The sequence below is a fragment of the Narcine bancroftii genome, chromosome 9, assembly GCF_036971445.1.
Source record: "Narcine bancroftii isolate sNarBan1 chromosome 9, sNarBan1.hap1, whole genome shotgun sequence".
In the NCBI taxonomy this organism is placed as follows: Eukaryota; Metazoa; Chordata; class Chondrichthyes; order Torpediniformes; family Narcinidae; genus Narcine; species Narcine bancroftii.
In genome coordinates this window covers 71,146,036-71,167,549 of record NC_091477.1, presented here as the reverse complement: position 1 = coordinate 71,167,549, position 21,514 = coordinate 71,146,036, and the positions used below count along the sequence as shown (strand labels likewise).

Here is a 21,514-nt window from a genome sequence, read left to right as displayed (position 1 = left end):
CGATGAATGTTGAGGATGGAGCGGAGACAACGCTGGTGGAAGCGTTCTAGGAGCCGTAGGTGATGCTGGTAGAGGACCCATGATTCGGAGCCGAACAGGAGTGTGGGTATGACAACGACTCTGAAAAGAGGGTGTATTAGGCATTGTAAGAGTGAGGCTGTCGATGGAAAATTTGCACTTTGGCACCTGTGATCCCCGTGGGTGTCGGATAATGGGGATTTTACTATAAAATAACACCCCTTCAAGCAATGCCATCTGGTCCTTTAACTCTTTGTTGTTTTTGGGTCACAGTGATATTACAGTTTCCTACATTACACAATTACAATCAAGTTGATGGGTGTTTCAACGTCTCCTCACATTGTGGATTTTGCCATATTAATGCAAGTGCTTTATTCAGTGCTGTATCAGCCTTATCCTTGACCTGTCCAAATTTTTCTGAAATGCCTGCACTTACCAATTCAGCTGGCAGCTCACTTCCACTTCTCCCTGCATGAAGAAGTTCCCCCTTAGGTTCCCTTTAAACTTTACCTCTTTCATCCTTTACCCATGTCCTCTAGTTTTTATCTCTCCTAACCTCAGTGGAAAAAGCTTATTTGCATTTACTGTATCTCTTAACCATCATAATTTTGTATACCTCTATCAAATCTCCCTCATTCTTCTACGCTCCAGGGAATGAAGTAGAATAAACAAGGAGAAGCTGGAAGGACTTGGGAGTTAGGAAAAAATGGCCAGTCAGCATTGTGGGGTGGGACATTTTCTCGAGAAAGGATCCTGACCTGAAAAGTTGACTGACCGTTTACCTCCTTGGATAATACCCAACCACCTTAGTGCCACAAACTTTTCTTTATTCACTAAACAAAGCGATCGACTATGAATCATGATCTCTGTTTAGCTGTATCAGCATTTGAACATGCTCCATGTATCATCTTGTCCCAATAACAAACAAGAAAATATTTGGGAAGTTGGTCACCCAAGGCAATTGGCCAGAGGATGGACAAATGGTGAGGAACAGGTGTTCTTCTTCTCCAGTGAAAAGGGAGGGAAAAAGCAGAAATGAGAGGCAAAACCAACTGAGTAAAATAAAAGCGGCCAACTCCAAAATTCCCAGTCTGGCAACATATGAAAAGAGGAAAGGTATAATCAGCATTTCAGATGTATGCCTTTTTCTTTACTTGAAATCATCTGGAAAAGTGTCAAGATTTAACTCTGACAAATGCAAGATATTACACTTTGTAAAGTTAAACCAGAGCAGGACTTGCATCATAAATGGTAGGGCCCTGGAGAGTACTTTAGAACAGAAAGACCAAGAGGTACAGGTACATAGTTCACTGCAAGTGGTGGCACAGGTAAGCAGGGTGGCATTTGGCAACCTGACACTGTCAGGGCATCAAGTAAAAGAGTTGGATGCCATGTTGCCACTGCACACGCTGGTGGTGAGATTGTACTTGTGGAGATTGTGCGCAATTTAGGTCACCCAGCTGTAGGAAGGATCTAATGAAGCTGGAAAAGGTGCAGAGAAGATTCATGATGGGATTTGAGGGCTTGTAATAAGGAGAGGGTGGATAGGCTGGGACTTTCCTCCCTGAAGCATCGAAGCCTGAGAGGCAACCTTGTACAGGTTTATAAAGTCATGAGGGGCATAGATATTGTGAATGGTCTTAAATTTAAGATGAAAGGGAAAAATTTAATGGGGATCTGTTAGACATTTTCCATACAAAGGGTGGTGAGTATTTGGAAGGAACTGCAGAAGCGGTAGAAGTGAGTACGATTACAACATTTAAGACATTTTGGTACATGAATACACCCTGGAGACTACAGATGCTGGAATCTGAAGCTACACACACTCTACTGGAGGAACTCAGTGTGTTGAGCAGCATCAATGGGAGAAAAAGGATGGTCAACATTTCTGGCTGCAGTCCTTCACCGGGACCTGATTCTGATGGCCCTGATGGAGGGCTCTGGCCCAAAATGTCGACCATTCTTTTCCTCCCATTGATGATGCTAGACCTGCTGAGTTCCTTCAGCAAAGTGTATGTAGGTACATGGATAGAAAAAGTTTTGAGGGATAAGGCAAATGGGATTAGCTCAGGGACAACTTGGTTGTGCTGGAAAAACTTGTTTGAGGTTTGTATCTCTGTGGCACGATAACTATGACTGTGACTCTTTAAGAATGACTTTCATCTTCACAAGCATTAATTTGTGGCATGTGGAAATCATGTTGGAACAGGAGTGGGGAATGGTTATTTGATAATGGGTGAACATTTGAATCTACAAGCAAATTAACATAGATTATGTAACGTTCTTGACTTTCACACATAGAACAGAAGGAGACCATGTGTTTGTGTTGGCCCCTTGGAGAGCAATCATGTCTATACCAGTTGCTCATTGTAATAGATTACAGAATGTCATGCTGTATTGTGGAAATACTTGGAATAGATGTCTTTATCTTGACTCATAGTTGGTGTGAGCCCTGTGAATTGGAGGAGGTTTCAGCGGCTTCCAGGTGTAAATAATGAAGTCTCCTTCAGGAACTGATGGGTGATTCAGCTTCCTCCTGAGTACCTCTCCCTCATCTCTGGAAGGAGAAAGTACAGAAGGTGTAAAAAAAAAAAGCAGTTATCAGCATTTTCTCCTCAACACTAGCCGATGTGTGGATTTAGTAAATAACAGAACCTATAATGTTGGATGTTATAACAGAATACCTGAAAAGAATAATGGAATTGAACAGCGAAACAAAGAATACAGATGGTGCAACCTTGAGCAAACAATGAGCTACTGGAGGAAACAGTGGGTCAGGCAGTATATGTGGGTAGAATGGTCAGTCAGCATGGTCCCTTTATCATTCGGTGTAGGGATTGTCGGAGTATTTCATGATTTAAATGTGTTGTCATACATTGAGGTTAAAAAGGGAAATTTAAAAGACAAAAATGGGAAAAAGGGGGATGGAGGTGGCGAGGAGGCGGAAAAGAGGTGTAAACAAGATATAAAATGGCCACGTTGAACTATATGACTATAAACATTAATGGAATACATAACCAAATTAAAAGGAAGAGGCTACTAAATTTACTGGAAAAAGAAAAACTAGATATAGCATTTGTGCAGGAAACGCATCTAACTGAAGTGGAACATAACAGATTAAAGAGAGACTGGGTAGGATACATAGCTGCAGCATCATGTAATTCAAAAACTAGAGGTGTAGACATCTTTGGCTTGGCTTCGCGGACGAAGATTTATGGAGGGGGTAAAAAGTCCACGTCAGCTGCAGGCTCGTTTGTGGCTGACCAGTCCGATGCGGGACAGGCAGACACGATTGCAGCGGTTGCAAGGGAAAATTGGTTGGTTGGGGTTGGGTGTTGGGTTTTTCCTCCTTTGCCTTTTGTCAGTGAGGTGGGCTCTGCGGTCTTCTTCAAAGGAGGCTGCTGCCCGCCAAACTGTGAGGCGCCAAGATGCACGGTTTGAGGCGTTATCAGCCCACTGGCGGTGGTCAATGTGGCAGGCACCAAGAGATTTCTTTAGGCAGTCCTTGTACCTTTTCTTTGGTGCACCTCTGTCATGGTGGCCAGTGGAGAGCTCGCCATATAATACGATCTTGGGAAGGCGATGGTCCTCCATTCTGGAGACGTGACCCATCCAGCGCAGCTGGATCTTCAGCAGCGTGGACTCGATGCTGTCGACCTCTGCCATCTCGAGTACCTCGACGTTAGGGGTGTGAGCGCTCCAATGGATGTTGAGGATGGAGCGGAGACAACGCTGGTGGAAGCGTTCTAGGAGCCGTAGGTGGTGCCGGTAGAGGACCCATGATTCGGAGCCGAACAGGAGTGTGGGTATGACAACGGCTCTGTATACGCTTATCTTTGTGAGGTTTTTCAGTTGGTTGTTTTTCCAGACTCTTTTGTGTAGTCTTCCAAAGGCGCTATTTGCCTTGGCGAGTCTGTTGTCTATCTCATTGTCATACTAGTTAACAAAAATGTACCAATCAAGATAGAGGAGGAAATAACAGATCCAGCAGGGAGGTATGTAATGATAAACTGTCAGATATACTCAGAATTTTGGAATTTGCTCAATATATATATGAACTTAACGATGAGGATCAAAAGTTTATGGAAGATATATTTTTTGAGGATTGCAGATACACAAGGAAATATATTGATAGGAGGGGATTTTAACCTTAATTTGGATCCAATGTTGGATAAAACTGTACAAAAGGCAAGCAAAAGGAATAAAGTAGCCAAATTTATGGTTAAATCTATGCAGGAACTGAAACTTGTGGATATAAGGAGGAGACAGCACCCAAAAGAGAAGGAATATTCATATTACTCGAGTTGGCATAAAACATACGCAAGGATTGATATGTTTTTGTTGTCGGCCCATATTCAAGGGAGAGTCAGGAAAACTGAGTATAAAGCGAAACTACTTTCAGATCATTCACCCCTGTTATTAGCAATAGAACTGGAGGACATCCCACCAAGAACATATAGATGGAGGTTAAACCCCATGCTACTTAAAAGGCAAGAATTTAGAGAGTTTATTGAATGCCAAATTAAAACATATTTTGAAATAAACACAGAATCGGTTAAAGATAAATTTATACTATGGGATGCAATGAAAGCTTTCATTAGAGGACAGATAATAAGTTATGTAACTAAGATGAAAAAGGAATACAAGCAGGAAATAGAGCAACTGGAAAAGGAGATAGCAAGTACAGGAAAGGAACTAGTGAAAAGGGACGATATAAAGAAAAAGAGAGAATTGGCAGACAAAAAAATAAAATACGAAACATTACAAACGTACAAGGTGGAGAAGAACAGAATGAAAACAAAGCAAAAGTATTACGAATTTGAAGAAAAAACACATAAAATATTGGCCTGGCAACTTAAAACAGAACAAGCTAAAAGAATTGTATTGGCATCAAGGAAAAAGGACAAACAAATCACATATAACCCAATAGAGATTAATGAAAACTTTAAGGAATTAAGGTGAGCTAAAAATATATAAACAGAAACTAAAAGTATATAATAAATCAAAATATATCTAAATGCATATATTCCAAATATGGTAACCACTTGTTAACAAAAAAAATAATTGTCATGCAGATTATATGTAATTTTTTCCATAACAATACAAGCTTTCAATTCATTATGCCATCGCATTATATTAATCACTGTATTATCTTTCCATGTACTTGCTACACATTTTTGAGCTACAGATAATGCTAAATATATAAATGCAATTTGAAATTTATCCAACCCTAATCCCTTTAAAGGAATCATAAAACCCATTAAAAAAAAATAGATGGATCTAACGGTAACTTAAAATGATATAATTTTTCCAAAATTAACAATTTTTTCCAGAATGATTGTACATGCACACAAGACCAAACAGCATGTAAAAAAGTTTCAGTACATACACCACATCTAAAACAAGAATCCAAATTACTAAAACCATATTTTTTCAAATCCTCTGGATTTTTTTAAAATAAAAGAGATAAAAATAAAGGAGGAGGAGTATAAAATCAGTTTATTTGCAGATGACATCATAGTATACCTAACAGAACCAAAGATATCAATAAAAGAATTACATAAGAAATTGAAGGAATATGGAGAAATATCGGGGTATAAGGTCAACGCAAATAAAACTGAAGTGATGCCAATGAGTAATGCGGATTATTTAGAATTTAAAGAAGAATCACCATTTAAATGGCAAGCACAAGCAATCCGATACCTAGGGATCAGGTCAGACAATAACTTAAGCCACTTGTAAATTATCAGCCACTAATCAACTGGTTATCAGCCACTAATAAAGAAATTACAGGAAGACTTAGAACATTGGAAAGAATTACTGCTAATGACTCTCCCATATTCAAGGGAGAGTCAGGAAAACTGAGTATAAAGCGAAACTACTTTCAGATCATTCACCCCTGTTATTAGCAATAGAACTGGAGGACATCCCACCAAGAACATATAGATGGAGGTTAAACCCCATGCTACTTAAAAGGCAAGAATTTAGAGAGTTTATTGAATGCCAAATTAAAACATATTTTGAAATAAACACAGAATCGGTTAAAGATAAATTTATACTATGGGATGCAATACTTATTTCAAACTTTACCAATTCCTTTAACAGAGAGATTCTTTGTTGAGAATAATAAGGAAATTCTTGTGTAAAGAGGGGAAACCGAGGGTAGTGCTAGATAAATTAACAGAGAGGTATAACCAAGGTGGTTTGCAGTTACTAAACTTCAGAAATTATTATAGAGCCGCACAATTAAGGCATTTATCAGATTTTTACCAGATGAGAGAAAAACCAGATTGGACTAAATAGGAGAGAAGGTACCAGAACATATACTGTATAAGTGGGATGAAAAGCTGATGCAATATAATAGCTCACCAGTATTGCATCATTTACTTAATATATGGAAGAAGATTCACGTAGAAAGGAAAAAATGAATTACCAAATACCAAAATTGTTATTGATGCAAAATTCACTAATCCCTTTTACAATAGATAAACTTTCCTTTAGAGAATGGGAGAGAAAAGGAATCAAGAGAATAGAAAATTGTTTTTTAGGAAATAATTTATTAACATTTGAACAGTTGAAGGACAAATATGGAATAACTCACAGTACAATATTTGCATACCATCAACTGAAAGCTTATTTAAAGGATAAATTGGGAAACAGATTTAGATTACCAGAAGGAAGCAGCTTTGAATATATGATTACAGGTACAATGATAATTAAAAGATTTATAACAAATATATACATTAAGCTGCAAGGTAAGGAAAATGATGAAATAAGCTATAAACCAAACAAAAGTGGGAAAAGGACTTAAATATAAAGATAAAGAATGAAACATGGGAAAAGTTATATTCTGGAACTATGAAGAATACAATAAACACAAGGTTACGCATGATACAGTATAATTGGTTACACAGGTTATATATCACTCCTCAAAAATTAAAAGAATGGGATCCAACAATATCTGATAGGTGTTTTCACTGGAAAAATGAAATGGGTACAACAATACATGCAATTTGGGCATGTACAAAAATGAATACATTTTGGGAAAAACTAAATCAGATATTAAATAAAATCACAAAAAACAACATACCAAAAAATTCAGAGATCTTTCTTTAAAGTAACTTAAGAAGTAAAGAATTAGGCCTCAAAATTGGATAAAGCGCAAAAAAGATTCATTATGATCGCCTTAGCAGTAGCAAAATAATGTATAATGTCAATTTGGAAAATGGAAGAGAGCCTGAGAATACAGTAATGGTACATGGAAATGAATAAATGTATTCCATTGGAAAAAATAACATAATTAAAAAAAATAAAGTCACATTATTTGAACAAATTTGGGAACCATACATGGAATATAACAGAGAGGGCTTGCTTGGACCTCCACCCCCTAAAATGATAAGAAGACAAAATGACTTGATTCAGTGTGTAAAAGTGGATGACACATTTTTCTTGTTTGTTTTTCCCTTGTGTGAACACATTGTTTTATGGTTTCATTGTATTGTATATGTTGAATATTTATTGGTTTTGGAGGGGGCTGGGGAGGGAGGGAAGGGGGGTAAAAAGGGGGAAAATGCCACTGTGTATATTTAATGAGAAACGTTTGTACATATTTTGGTTGATATGGTTCACAGTGTGAGAAATAATTTAAACAAAACATAGTCCCTTTATCGAGACTAGAAAGGGGCTGATTATTTGTGTGTGGCAGAGGGAAGTCAGGGGAGGGGCCTTGGTGATAAGGTATAGGACATAAGGTGGGAAATGTGCAAAGACAGGTAGAGGGAGAGACCACGAGGGAGGTTTGGGGGAGTTGGAGAGAGAAAAGTACAGGTGTAGATAAAGAAGAAATGGAAACAGTGGAGGTTACCTAAAATTGGTCAAATCAATGTTTATGCCATTAGGCTTGAGACTGTTCAATAGGATTAAGATGTGTTGTTTCTCAAGACTATATTTGGTCTCATCCTGATGAAGCCAAGGCACAAACCTATCTGTTTAGAAATAGTTGGGGAAAGTGAAATGGTCGACCACAAAAAGTTCAAGCTTGGACCTAGAAACGAAGTGTAGATATTTGGCAAAGTGGTCATATATTCTATGTTTTGCCTAACCAATGGAAAGGCCACACTGGGTCAACCAAACACAATAGATTAGTTTGGATGATGTGCATGTAAAGTTCTGCCTCACCTGGAAGCTCTGTTTATGGCCTTGGATGGAGGTGGAGAGAGAGATGTTGGGAACAGTTTTGCACTTTGTATTTATGGTGAGAATTGCCTTGGGAGTGGAAGGATGGGTGGGGAGTGAGGAGTGGAATTGGGAATAGTTAAAAGTGGGGAGGGGGAAAACGTTTCTGCTAGTGGGATTGTGCTGAAGTTAGTGGAAGTTGTAAGAAGATGATGTGTCAGATGCAGAGTTTGATGGGGTAGAAGGTAGGTACCAGAGGGACTCTAGCCTTATTCTGTCCTGGAAAGGGGGAGAACACATTTGGAATATCTTGAAGAAGAAGACTTCATCTTGGGAACAGATGCAGCAGAGGAATTGGGAGAAAGGGATGGGATCCTTGTAAGGGACAGGATGGAAAGGGGTATATTTCCAGTAGTGAGACTTGATGGGTTTGTAATAGATGTCCATGAGTAGTTTATTCCTTGAGATGGAGATAGAGAGGTCAAAGAAGGGGAGAGGGGGTGTTAGAAACCATCCAATTCAAGGGTTGGGTGGAAGTTGTCAGTGAACATAATGAAGTTTTGTTCTGCATAGGTACAGGAAGCAGCAGAAATGCAGTCATCAATGTATCGAAGGAAGAGTTGGGGAGTGGTACCAGGGACAGGGACTGACAACAAGGCCAGAGGAAGTTAGAAGTTGAACATTTGATACACAAGTTAAATTTGAAGAGATTTGGTGACCTTTTATAAATTATTTCCACATGACTTAGTTCATATAATTATTTTCCCTTCTGGACTATATTTAATTTTATTTCTTTTCTCTTTGTTGATGAAGACCAGACGATTAATTTTTATTAATAAATTCTCAGGATAGGCTGCCCAGTCTTTCTTTCCCTTATTTTTTTTTCTTAGTTTAGGTGGGATTTTATATAATAAAAATGTTTCTTTTTTTTTAAGATTTCATTTTGAAGAGATGAGAACATATTCATTATTCTGTTCTAATACAATATATATCATACGAGGTCATGGGAGTGACACTTTTCCTTCTTGATTATGTATCCTATTCTCCTCATGTATTGTTTACCTATAATATTATTGAAAAGATTGAAACAGAAAAAGGACTGGGATTATGTTGCTGATGCTGGGATGCATGGACATGAGGCTGTGGAAGTGAGACTGGGTGATCATATGGATTTAGAGCTTGAGGGCAGGAGGGATAACAGAGGAGGAACAGTGAGGGAGACCCTCAAAGAACTCCCATTGAAGACAAGAGGGGAACCTCTTCAGAGTAGGCATCCTTAAAAGAGACGTTGCAGTGGAGCAGCGAGAAGGTCTGCAGATGCTGGTGTAAGGATATGTGGTTGTGGGAGCAAGCAAAGACACAGCTTAGGTCACGTTTGGTTATCGTTAAGGAGCTGACTAATATCCCACCACAGTGCTGTGAATGTTGTTGCCTCTGGCTTTGGGTTGATACACCTAATCGTTAGTCCATGCATTGAAGAACCCAGCATGAGCAACCCATCTTAACACTGCTGTTTCTTTCTCCTCAGGTACCGCAGTGAGAAAATAACAATTAGCTACGCAGAGTACATGGCCTCACGGCAGCACTATTTCCAGAATGGCACCCTCCATGCCCCACCTCTCTACAATCATTACTCCTGACATCAAGCAGCACGACCCATCACGGGACTCCAGCTATCACCTCATTGGAGGTGACGCCTCCTCTTCCTGGTCTAGTTACTTTTACTACTGCACTATTTTATGATGCTAGTTTCCGTTGCCAAGCGCGCCTTCGGTTAGCGCTACCTCAGACAGACTTGGCAACGGAATGCAGCAATGAAACAGTAGGATTTTGTTTTTGGAGAAGGGGAGCGATTTCTAACGAATCTTGTTTCTGTTTCTATACTTGTTTACCTACATTTGCCTTACTTTGGTAACTTGCAGGACTTCCCGTGTACGAGCTGCAGGTTTTTTAAAAAATACTGAAGCCATTGATGTGTGTAGGGTGTTCAGTCTCTTCACCAATGGACTACGTTTTCACTAGGTTGTTATTTTCAGCCTTGCCTCCCTAAACCAAAAGGTCACTGCTCTGTGGTTGTCGTGGGATGTGATTTTCCCCTCCCCGCCCCAAATGCTGTTCAAAATGGGGAGAAAATTTCCACAACCCTGTGTAATAAAAAAATGGAGTTTGACTTTATTCAATCGGCACAAATCAACGGTTGGTCAATAGGTGCTGTTGAAAATGCAGTCAGGACTGAAATGTTTTCCTCCGTCACTTCACAGTCCTGTCTCCCATGACACCAGTAAGTATTAACTTGAATTAAGTAATGGGACTTCTAATGGACATGCTATGCGATATTGCCAAGTAGTACGCGATTATGTGTGCGTGCCTACGGTTCAAACGTAAACCAAGTGTGGATGCTGGATTTTCTTTGCACATTCTACAAGATATCAGCACAGTCCAAGTTCCAGCAGTCACTCTGGCAATAATCTGGTTACCTTTTAATCAACAGTGTTGGAAAGGTAGTAAAATTTTGATTTTTTTTGGCCTCATTTACTACTTGTATATCTATAAGCCCAAACATTATACGTTTTGTGAATGAAAACCCTTTGATAAAATGAATTGTATTTACTCTATGTCTCTCTGTCTGTGTATGACATAACACATCTGTTCTTCATAGAATGATGGTCTGCTCTTGCAGAAGCTTTCTTCTTGTAAATGGTGCACTGGGTGCTAAAGTTGATATTTAGCAGTGTTGAACTTGGGACTCGAGAGTTTCAAGTTTGCAGTAATTGTCACATGTAACTAGGTACAGTGAAAAGGTTTGTTTTGTGTGCTATCTGGCAAGTTTACTGAAACACAAATACAGAATAAAACGCACAGAAAATGGAGTTACAGCGAGAGATCAGTTCGAATGGAGTAAGGACAAGATGCTTTGTGTGCATCTGGAATGATAAAAGAAATGTTGATTCTCGCAACCCATGCAAAAAGGATGGAAGATGGGTAGAATACCAGAAGTTGCACCACTGAATTCCATCATTATTCTCGCTGTTTAACTATTTGTCCAGCTGATAGCTATTACAAGTATTATTTCAATGGTTGTGTTCCATTTTTGCTTGGAAAATGCTAATACTGCACTTGTGTATATTGTCATCTTGGTCATGGAGTGCTATAGCATGGAAATAGGCCCTTTGCTCCAACTTGTCCATGTTGTCCAAGCTAGACCTACTTACCTGTGTTTGGCACATACCCTTTAAACCTTTCCTGTCCATGTATCTATCTTCATGTCTTTTAGACGTTACAATTGTTCCTGCTTCTACCACTTCCTCTGGCAGCTCATCCCATATAGCCACCACCTTCTGCGTGAAGAAGGTGCCCCTCCGATCCTTTTGGAATCTATCCCCTAAATCTGTCTTCTAGTTTTGGATTCCCCACCTTGGGAAAGAGATTTTTTTTTAAGCTTATCAATGCCCCTGATGTCTTAAAAACCTCTACAATGTCTCCCTCTTAGCCATTTATGTTCCAGGGAGAAAAGTCCCAACCTATTAAAACCTACCAGTCCCAGTGACATTCTTGTGAATCTTTTCTGCACCCTTTCCAGCTTAATGATATATTTCCTCTAGATCGGTGACCAGAAATGCACACAGTATTTCAAGAGCAGTCTCACTAACATGCATTACAGTTGTAACCTTGAACTTCTGCAGTTGGTTTTGCATTGAACTGGTTATTTTATCAAGCATAGATCCAAAATATTGTTTTTAATTAGGCTTTAAGGAAAATAAGACCATTTATTACAAAATCACTTTTGTCCATGGCTGAGTGATTAATGGAACCAACCTTTAATCTACTACTCTCTTTTTCACTCTCAAAACAATCAACTGATCATCTTCTTCCACTTCTTCTTGAGGACATTGGTTGATAAACTGATAGATCCAGGCTTGAACTGCCTTGCATACATTGTCCTATTGTAAACCTAGGCTGAAGAAATGCCCCGACCTCCAGTATGTAGCTTTGTGATCATCCACTGAAATGCTGGGTACTTGATTTTAACACACCATCCAAAGTGGCCCTTTAGCCCAACATTGTACTGGCCAAGTTGCTATTCCAAATTAGTCCAAATTTGCCTGCAGTTGGCCTATATTCTTTTCTAAACCCTTCCTATCCATACATCTGTTTGTAACTTTGGAATATTGTAATTGTGCCCATTCCAGATGCAGACTAACCCTGAAAATATTGCACAGGTCTGTCTTAAATCTCTGTATCTCACCTTAAGCCTATACCCTCAAGATTAATTTATCCTGGAAAAAGAATTTATCCATTGCCACCCCCCACCCCACCCCCTGCCTCTGTGGTTCAGGGAATGAAGGCCAAGCATATCTGGCCTCTCCTTATAACTCAAGCCCTGAAGTCCTGGTAATGGGGAGGTGGGGTGGGGGGGGGGGGGGTGCAGTGGTGGTGTGGTGTGGGGAAGTTGAACAAAGCCAAACCCTAGCAAGTTCAGTTTATTGTCATCTGATTGTTCAAGTACAACTTGATAAAACAGCGTTCTCCGGTCCTTGGTGCAAAAACACGCAGACACTCAACCAGACATAAGAGTCAAATAATACATATGCAGGACAAGTATTATATCTAGAAAATATAATCGCTGTTGCCAGCAGCATTGTAAGCCAGTCATCCAATAGTTTGCATCTGTGTGAGAGGCTAAAAATTATTCAAAAGAACAAAAGACAAAATATAATGCATCATCAACCAAATGCTTCTCTTTTGATGAAACTGGTATCTCCAAAACAATGCCGCTTAGCTTCTCTTTTGATGAAACTGGTATCTCCAAAACAATGCCGCTTAGCTTCTCTTTTGATGAAATTGGTATCTCCAAAACATTGAGATCTGTGTAAAACATTGGGATAGCTTTAAGATTAAGCCGTTGAGCTGCTCAAGGTTGTCCTGCTGTTTGATTAGATTGCAACTGATCTGTTCATATTCCTCCACCAGCTTTTCCTTCACATTTATTCATCCTTGGGGGGGGGGGGGGGGGGTGGAAATTGAGCATCAGAAGTAATACAAAGAAGGAAAACACAGAAATCTGCAGACTCAGTGATTGAAGTAAAAACAATGCTGGAAAAAACTCATCTGGTCAAATGGCATACTTTATAAAGATACATAACCAACATTTCAACTTGAGCCCTTCATCAAGGTATGGGCAAAATGTGGGCAGGCCCCTGAATAAAATGGTGGAGAGGGGGTGGGGGATGAGCACAGGCAGGAGGTAATAGATGGATAAAGGAAGGAGGGCACAAGCAGGTAGAGGGATGGCTCTGTGAATAGAGAGGAAAGGGATTGAGAGCTGGAGGAAAAGAGACAGAAGGATGGGAAAGAGATGGAGAATGGGGAGGGGTCCAGCAGAAACCAGAGAAGTTGATGTTAATGCCATCTGGTTGGAGAGTGTCCAGATGGAATAATAGACGGGGATCCTCCAATTTATGGGTCGCCTTGGTTTGGAAGTGCAGGTGACCCTGGACAGTCTTATCAGCATGGGATTGTGGTGCAGAATTGAAACAGTTGGCCACTGGGAGATCCCTGCCATTGATCTGGACAGACTGAAGGTGTTCAGCGAAGCAATCTCCCAATATGCAATGTAGAGAAGGCCACAACAGGAGTAACAAATGAAGTAGATGACTCCCACAGATTCACGTGAATTGTTGGATGGATAATCTGGAATGGAAGACCTCATCTTGGAAGCATTAAGAAATGGAAGAATTAAGAGAAAAGAATAGAATTCTTACAGGGGCTGAGTGTGCAGAAATGTAGTCAAGATATTTGTGGGAGTTGGTAGGATTGTAGAAAATGTCAGTAGAAAGTTTGTTTTCCAAGATGGAAACTGACCTTTTCCTCTCGGAGACAGAATGCTCTGATCTAAGTAGAGGCCTCACCTTCATCTTCCTTCGCTCACACCTCAATGAGTTCTGAGCATGCAACAATGCCAAACTCTTCTGTTATCTCTGTCTCCATGTCCACTTCATAAAATAAAAGCCCATTCTCCCACCTTAAGCCTTCTTTCTCCTCTTGGATACTTCATTCTGGATCTTTATACAGTGCCCTTCATAATGTTTGGGACAAAGACACTTTTTTTCTTTATTTGGAATCAAACAATCCAGATTTTATTCAAGGTTATTTGTGTACATTTTGTGTACATGTAGAAATTAAACCCCTTTTTATGCATAGTCCCCTCATTTCAGGATACCATAATGTTTGGGACATTTGGCTTCACATGTGTTTGTAAGTACTCGGCTATGTTTAATTGCTTCATTGGTGCAGGTATAAGAGAGCTAGGCTTGTTTCTAAGCTATTGATCACCTTTGGAGTCTGTAGTTGCTGTATTTCAACATGAGGACTAGAGTTGCGCCAATGAGAGTCAAAGAAGCCATTATAAAGCCAAACATTAGGATTACCAAAATCAACTGTTTGGAACATTATTAAGAAAAAAGGCTGTTCTGGTGACCTCAGCAATCGCAAAGGGATTGGTAGGCTAAGGAAGACCTCCACTGCTGATGACAGAAGAATTCCCATCATAAAGAAGAAATACTCCCAAATGTCTGTCCAACAGATCAGAAACATTTTAGGAGGTAGGTGTGGATGAGTCATTGACTCCTGTCCACAGAAGACTTCATGAACAGAAATATAGTGGCCATACTGCAAGATGGCAACCACTCATTAGCCACAGAAAGGATGAAAGCAAGATTAACCAGATGGCAAGAATAAAGTGTGGAGGTATAAACCCACTGCCCAAGATCAAAAGCATACCACCTCATCTGAAACATGGTAGTTGGGGGGTGTTAAGGCCTGGACATGTATGGCTGCCACAGGTATTGGTGCACTTATTTCAATGAGGTGTAACTGCTGATAGCAGTAGCAAAATGAAATCTGAGGTGTATAGAAACATCTGCTCCTGTTTGAGCAAATGCCTCCATATTAAAGGGGAGAGTCCCCGGAGTGTCTGTATTAGGGGAAAGTGTCGGTATTAAGGTGGGGGGGTGGGGGGGGGGAAGGACCCAGTAGTGTGTATTGACGGGGTGGGGTCTTGGTAGTGTGTATTGATGGGGAGGGGGTCCCGGTGGTGCGCGTTTATGGGGGGAGGGAGGGTCCCGGTGGTGCGTGTTTATGGAAGGGGAGGGAAGGAGGGCCCCGGTGTTGCGTGTTTATGGGGGGAAGGAAGGTCCCGGTGGTGCGCGTTTATGGGGGGAGGGGGTCCCAGTGGTGCGTGTTTATGGGGTGGGAGTCCCGGTGGTGCGTGTTTACGGGGGGGGGGGGTCCCGATGGTGCGTGTTTATAGGGGGAGGGAAGGTACGTGTTTATGGCGGGAAGGAGGGCCCCGGTGGTGCGTGTTTATGGGGTGGGAGTCCCGGTGGTGCGTGTTTACGGTGGGGGGGGGTCCCCGATGGTGCGTGTTTACAGGGGGGTCCCTGATGGTGCGTGTTTACGGGGTGGGGGGTGGAATCATGGTGGAGCGTGTTTATGGGGAGCGTCGTTAGGGTCAGACGATGTCAGGTTGTGATTGGGTCTCGGTTGGGTTGGGGTGGGGTTCCCGGTGTGACGTCAGACACCCTCTACCTGCCGTGTAGCCCGCGCCCACCTGATTCCCGGCGCGCGACCAACCGTACGCGCGGTTGTGGGGCGGGTGGAACCGCGCCCTAGGCGACGGGCGCCTCCATGGAAACGCCCCCCTCCCCCCCCCCCCCCGACGTCGATGGGACGCTTGGCCTGACTGCCGTTCTCTTCAGGGGCCGGCCGCGTGGGATGGAGCCGGTCACGTTCAGGCCGCCCCTGTACAAGCAGCGATACCAGCTGGTCGTCGAGCTGCTGGAGAGTTGCCGGGCACGGAAGGTGAGGCGGGGGCTGGGCGGGGCGGCTCTACCCGGCCGGTGACCTGCACTCTCGACACAAGCACCAAGCGGTCCGGGCACGGTCTTCACTGACCGAACCAGAGCAGAACTTGTACGTGAAAGCTGTTCAGGTGCAGAATGAAGTGAACTGGATCGGGCGGGGGGTTAAATTCCATCTGGCCTGTCCAAACTGCTCTGTTATTCATAATTTAATAGATGTATCATGGTAACAGGTCTTTCTGGCCCACGAGCCTGTGCCACCCAAATGCGCCAATTAACCTATAAACCCTGCACATTTTTGGATGGCAGGAGGAAACTAGATCACCCGGAGAAACCCACACGGCCACGGGGTGAATGTACAAACTCCTTACAGATAGTGGCGGATTCAAATCCCTGTCGCTGGTGCTGTGATAGCACAACACTAACCATGCTGCCCCTGTGGCTGATCTGGCTGAGGACTCAGCTTGCCCATAACTCAGATTTCCCCATACCCTCAATTGCCCCACATTGGAATAATCAATTTAGCATTTTTAAAAATTTAAACATATTCAATGAGGCAGCCTCTACTGCTTCCTTGGCCAGAAAATTCCACAAATTCACTGCTCTCTGGGAGATGCAGTTCCTCCTGAACACTATCCTAAATCTACTGCCTCGAATATTGAGGCTATGTCTCCTAGTTTATTCTCACCTCAAAGAAAAACAAATTTCTTGCTTCTGTCTATCCCTTTCTTTATGTTTCTATAAAACTACCTCTCAATCTTCCAAATTCCAGCAAGTATAGTCCCAGGTTACTCAATCTTTCCTCATAGGCTGGTCTCATTCATCTCTGGAAACAATCTGGTGAACCTCCTTGCAGTTGCTCCAAAGCCAGTGCAATGTATATATTTTCTCAGGGAAGGAGACCAGAACTGTACCCACTACTCCAGGTGCAGCCTCAGCAATACCCCGTACAGTTGCAGCTAAACCTCCCTGCTTGTAAATTAAATTCCTAAAGCAATGAAGGCCAATGTCCCACTTGATTTCTTAATGACCTATTGCACTTGAAAACCGACCTTCTGTGTTTATGCATAAGTGCCCCAAGACCCTCTGCACAACAGCATTCTGTCTTTCTTCGCCATTTAAGTAATAATCTGATCTTCTATTTTTTTCTTCCAACATAGATGACCTTGTACTTGCCATCATCATACTTGCCTACTTGTTAAATCTCTCTGCATGTCTGGCATTCCATTTACCTTAAGTAAAAACACAAAGCTGGAAAATCTCAATAGGTTAAATAGTCTATTTTATGTAGCAAAGATCAGGATAACCAACCAATGTTTTGGGCTTGAGCCCTTCATCACGGTGTGAGCAAAATGTCGACAGGTGTCCAAACAAAATGGTGGGGAGGGGTTTAAATTTTAAACATTTTGGCCTACGAGTCCATGCTGCCCAATTAACACCTAATTAATTTATACTCCTGGTATGTTTCAAATAGTGGGAGGAAACCTGAGCCCCCGGGGGAAAACCCATGCAGACACAGGGAGAACGTACAATCTCCTTTCATACAGTGCGGGAGGGGCAGGGGAGGAGCACTGGCCCACAGGCAGGAGGTAATAGGTGAATGAGGGAGGAAGGAGGCATGGCTCTATGAATGGAAAGGGAAGGGAGTGGAAAGCTGGAGGAAAGAAGACAGAGGGGTGGGGAAAAGAACAGGGAGTGGGCTAGCAGAAATCAGAGAAGTTGTTAATGCCATCTGGTTGGAGAGTGCTCAGAGAGAAAATTAGGTGTTGCTCCTCCAATTTATGGGTGACCTTGGTTTGACAGAACATGAGGCCAGTGTGGGAGTGGGGTGCAGAATTTAAATGGTTGGCCATTTGGTGATGCCTGTCATTGTTGTAGACAGAGTGAAGGTGCACAGTGGAGTGATATCCCAGTGTATGTCCATTCTTTCCCATATAGAGAAGGCCACAGTGGGAGCACCAGATCCAGTACACAGATCCAGTACACAGATTCACAAGTAAAAGTGTTGCTTCACTTGCAAGGACTGTTTGAGGCCCTGAACGGTGGTGTGAGTGCAAGTGTGGCACTTTCTGTGCTTGCAGGGGAAGGTGTCAAGTGTCGACTGGTGAGATGGGATGAGTGGATGAGGGAGTCACGGAGGGTGCAGTCTCCACAGAAGGTGGAGAGGTGAAGATGTGTCTGGTTATGTTGTAGGTGATGGAAATTGGGGATGTGGATTGTTGTATGGAGGCTGGTGGGGAGATAGGTGAAGTTAAGGGGAATCCTGTTTTTGTTGCATCTAGGGGCAGAGGGGCCAGGCCAGATGAGAAGGAAATATAAATGATGCAGGTGAGGGCTGAGTTGATGGTGGTAGAGGGAAAGCAACATTTTTGCAAGGGGGTCATTGAGAGAAAGGAATAGAATCCTTTCAGGGGACTTTGTGTAAAGAAACATAATTGTGGGAGTTGGTAGGTATGTAAAAGTCTTCAGAAAACTTGTCTCCTGAGATGGAGACAGAGATCAAGAAAGGGGAGTGTCACTGGAGATGGACGAAGTGATTTTGAGGTTGAGGTGAAAGATAGCAGGAAAGTTGGTGAGTTCATCATGGGTGCATGAGGCAGCACCAGTATAGTTGTCACTGTAGTTGAGGAGCCTTGCCTGTCAGTTTGCAGTGTAGATTGCTTCACAAAGCCAACAAAAAGCCAGGCATAGCTGGGACTCATGGCTACTCTTGATTTAATGAAAATGCGATATTATTGAGAGTGAGAACAAGTTCTACCAGATGAAGGGTAGTGGTGGAGGGGGACTGGTTCAGTCTCTTGTTAAGAAAGAAACAAAGGGCTTTGAGACCTTCTGCATGGTGGATGGAGGTGAAAAGAGATCGGACGTCGACGATGAAAAAGAGGGTGTCAGGTTTAGGGAATTGGAAGTCATTGAAGTCATTGATGTGTGAGATATCGGAATGTAGGTAGGGAGGGACTGGATCAGGGGAGACAAATAGAGTTAAGGTAAGATTATACTAGTTCAGTGGGGCAGGAGCATGAAGAAACAATGTCTAACTGGATATTTGGGTTTGTTTCTTGGGTAGTAAGTAGAACCATGCAAGGATGGGAAACAATGAGGTTAGAGGCCCTGAGGGTGGGGAAGCAGCAGAGGCTGGATGACCAGAGGTGATAAGGTTAGAGATTGTACTTGAGACAGTGGCATGATGGTCCTTGGTGGGGTTTTGTTGAAGAGAATTCCATTTACCTTTTAGCTACTCACTGCACATGTATATTTTCTGTAAATCTGTAACATCACTCCCAATTAACCACTTTTCTCTTTTCTGAGTTTCCATTTTGAGACAGAATTTGGCCTGTTCTATCTGCATATCTGGTTGTTGGTTTGTCACATGGTTTATCCTTTCATTCTTTTATGATTGGTGTCATTTTAGTTGGTGTTTTCATCTAATAATGAACAAACCTTGGAATACAAGTGCAAAGGGTACTATTGGTGGCAGCACAGAAAAGATGAGGTGCTTTGCCTTCATTAGCTGGCACATTGAGTTCATAGCAGGGAGGTTGGGGTACAACTTTATAAAATATTGGTATACTACAGCTGAAAGATACAATTGTACTGGAGAGGTGCATAGGAGATTCACCATGATGTTACTTGGGATGGAATATTTTTTTAAAAACTTTATTTAAAGATTTTATCACAGGAATAAAAAGAAAAATTACATTTAAAGAAAAGATATAAAATAAAATAATATAATTACAATACAACATTAATAACCTAACTTAATTCAACCTAACCCCCCTACATATACAAGAACTAAAAAATCTATATATAAAAAAAACCCCACCCTTCCCCTCCCCCAAAATAAAGAGTGAAGAATTAGTAAAATTAACAATATTATGTATTAAAAAAACACACAAAGAAAAATATGACAAATAAGAATAATAAAAAAAAGATTTATCAGATCTAAAATATCACATCTAGGAACATACTTAAATCAAACTTAATTGCAAATACTTAACAAATGGAGTCCACTTCAACTTATAAAAAGACATCTTATCTTGAATTGAAAAAGACATCCTTTCCATAATTAAACAAGACTTCATCTCTAAATACCACCTATCCAAAGTTAGTATATTTCTATCTTTCCAAGTAGACGCTATACATTTCTTGGCCACTGCTAAAGCTAAATAGATAAAAGAAATCTGATAATCATTTAATCCTAAATCAATTAATGATTGCATATTCCCTAATAAAAATATATCAGGATCTAAAACAACACAAATATTATATAATCTATTAAATATAGATTGAATACCTTTCCAAAACTGTTGCAATCGGTCACAGGACCAGACAGTATGTAAAAAAAATACTAGCTGTCTGGTCACAACAAAAACAACAGTCTGACTTACTAAGACCAAATTTTTTTAATTTTTCTGGTGTTAAATATAATTGATGTATAAAATTATAATTAATCATCGCTAATCTAGCATTAATCAATTTCCGAATACTGTTTTGACAAATTTCCATCCAAGCTTCTTCAGCTATTGTAGAACCTAAATCTTTTTCCCATTTTAACCTATCTTTATCCCAATCTTTCTTACATTCATTTTCTTGTAAAATACAATACAAATCAGATATATACCCCTTTTCTGGTATTGAAAGTACATACTTCTCAAAACTAGTTTTGGGCAATAGTCATTTGCCGACCACATATCTATTTTACAAATGATCTTAACTGATAGTACACAAATACAGAATTTCCACTAATACCAAATTTCTTTTGTAATTCCTCAAAAGAACAAAAATGTCCTTCAAAAAAAAATCAGATAAGTTTTTTATTCCTTTCCTTTCCCATTGTTTCAAAGTGATATTGGAGACCGTAAAAGGAACAGTTGATTATTATATAATGGCAATCGCCCAGACCATTTATTTTTAAGCCCCATTTTATCAAGTTTACTCGTCTATAGATTCAATAAATGTTTCAATATTGGTACATCATAAGTTCGTAACAAATTTTTATTCCATCGAAACAAAAATTCATGTGGAGATTTTTCTAAAATAACTGCCAGTTCTATCTTTGCCCAACTGGGCGGATCCTCCATATTCATTAATGCACTAAGAAATTTAAATTGAGCTGCCTCATAATAATATTGAAAGTTAGGTAATCTCAAACCTCCAAATTGAAAGTCCCACATCAACTTTTTCATTGCTACCCTCGGAAATTTTCCCTTCCATAAAAATTCTCTACTGCTTTATATAAATCCTTAAAAAAACTTTTTTTTTAAATAAGGAATTGATTGAAATAAATATTGCATCCGAGGAAAAATATTCATTTTTATAGTATAAATCCTCCCCAATAAAGCTAAAGGTAAGTCCTTCAACCTAATCAAATCTAGTTTAATCTTTTTTATTAAAGGAAGGTAATTAATTGAATATAGATCTTGATATTCTGTATTGACATTAATTCCCAAATATTTAATTTG

The 21,514-nt window shown here is 40.7% G+C and overlaps 2 protein-coding genes across 3 annotated transcripts in view; both read left to right on the top strand.

The window, feature by feature from the left end:
- LOC138742263 (AMMECR1-like protein) overlaps nucleotides 1-10,803 on the top strand; it is a 105,889-nt gene extending 95,086 nt beyond the window's left edge. For both annotated transcript variants that reach the window (XM_069896400.1, XM_069896401.1), the window contains one exon: nucleotides 9,722-10,803. In XM_069896400.1, coding sequence (XP_069752501.1) covers nucleotides 9,722-9,833 — 112 coding nt within the window. In that variant the 3' untranslated portion in view covers nucleotides 9,834-10,803. The remainder of the gene's footprint in view (nucleotides 1-9,721) is intronic.
- A 4,956-nt stretch (nucleotides 10,804-15,759) lies between these two features.
- Nucleotides 15,760-21,514, top strand: part of henmt1 (HEN methyltransferase 1) — a 32,144-nt gene continuing 26,389 nt past the window's right edge. The window contains exon 1 of the mRNA XM_069897843.1: nucleotides 15,760-16,053. Coding sequence (XP_069753944.1) covers nucleotides 15,880-16,053 — 174 coding nt within the window. The 5' untranslated portion in view covers nucleotides 15,760-15,879. The remainder of the gene's footprint in view (nucleotides 16,054-21,514) is intronic.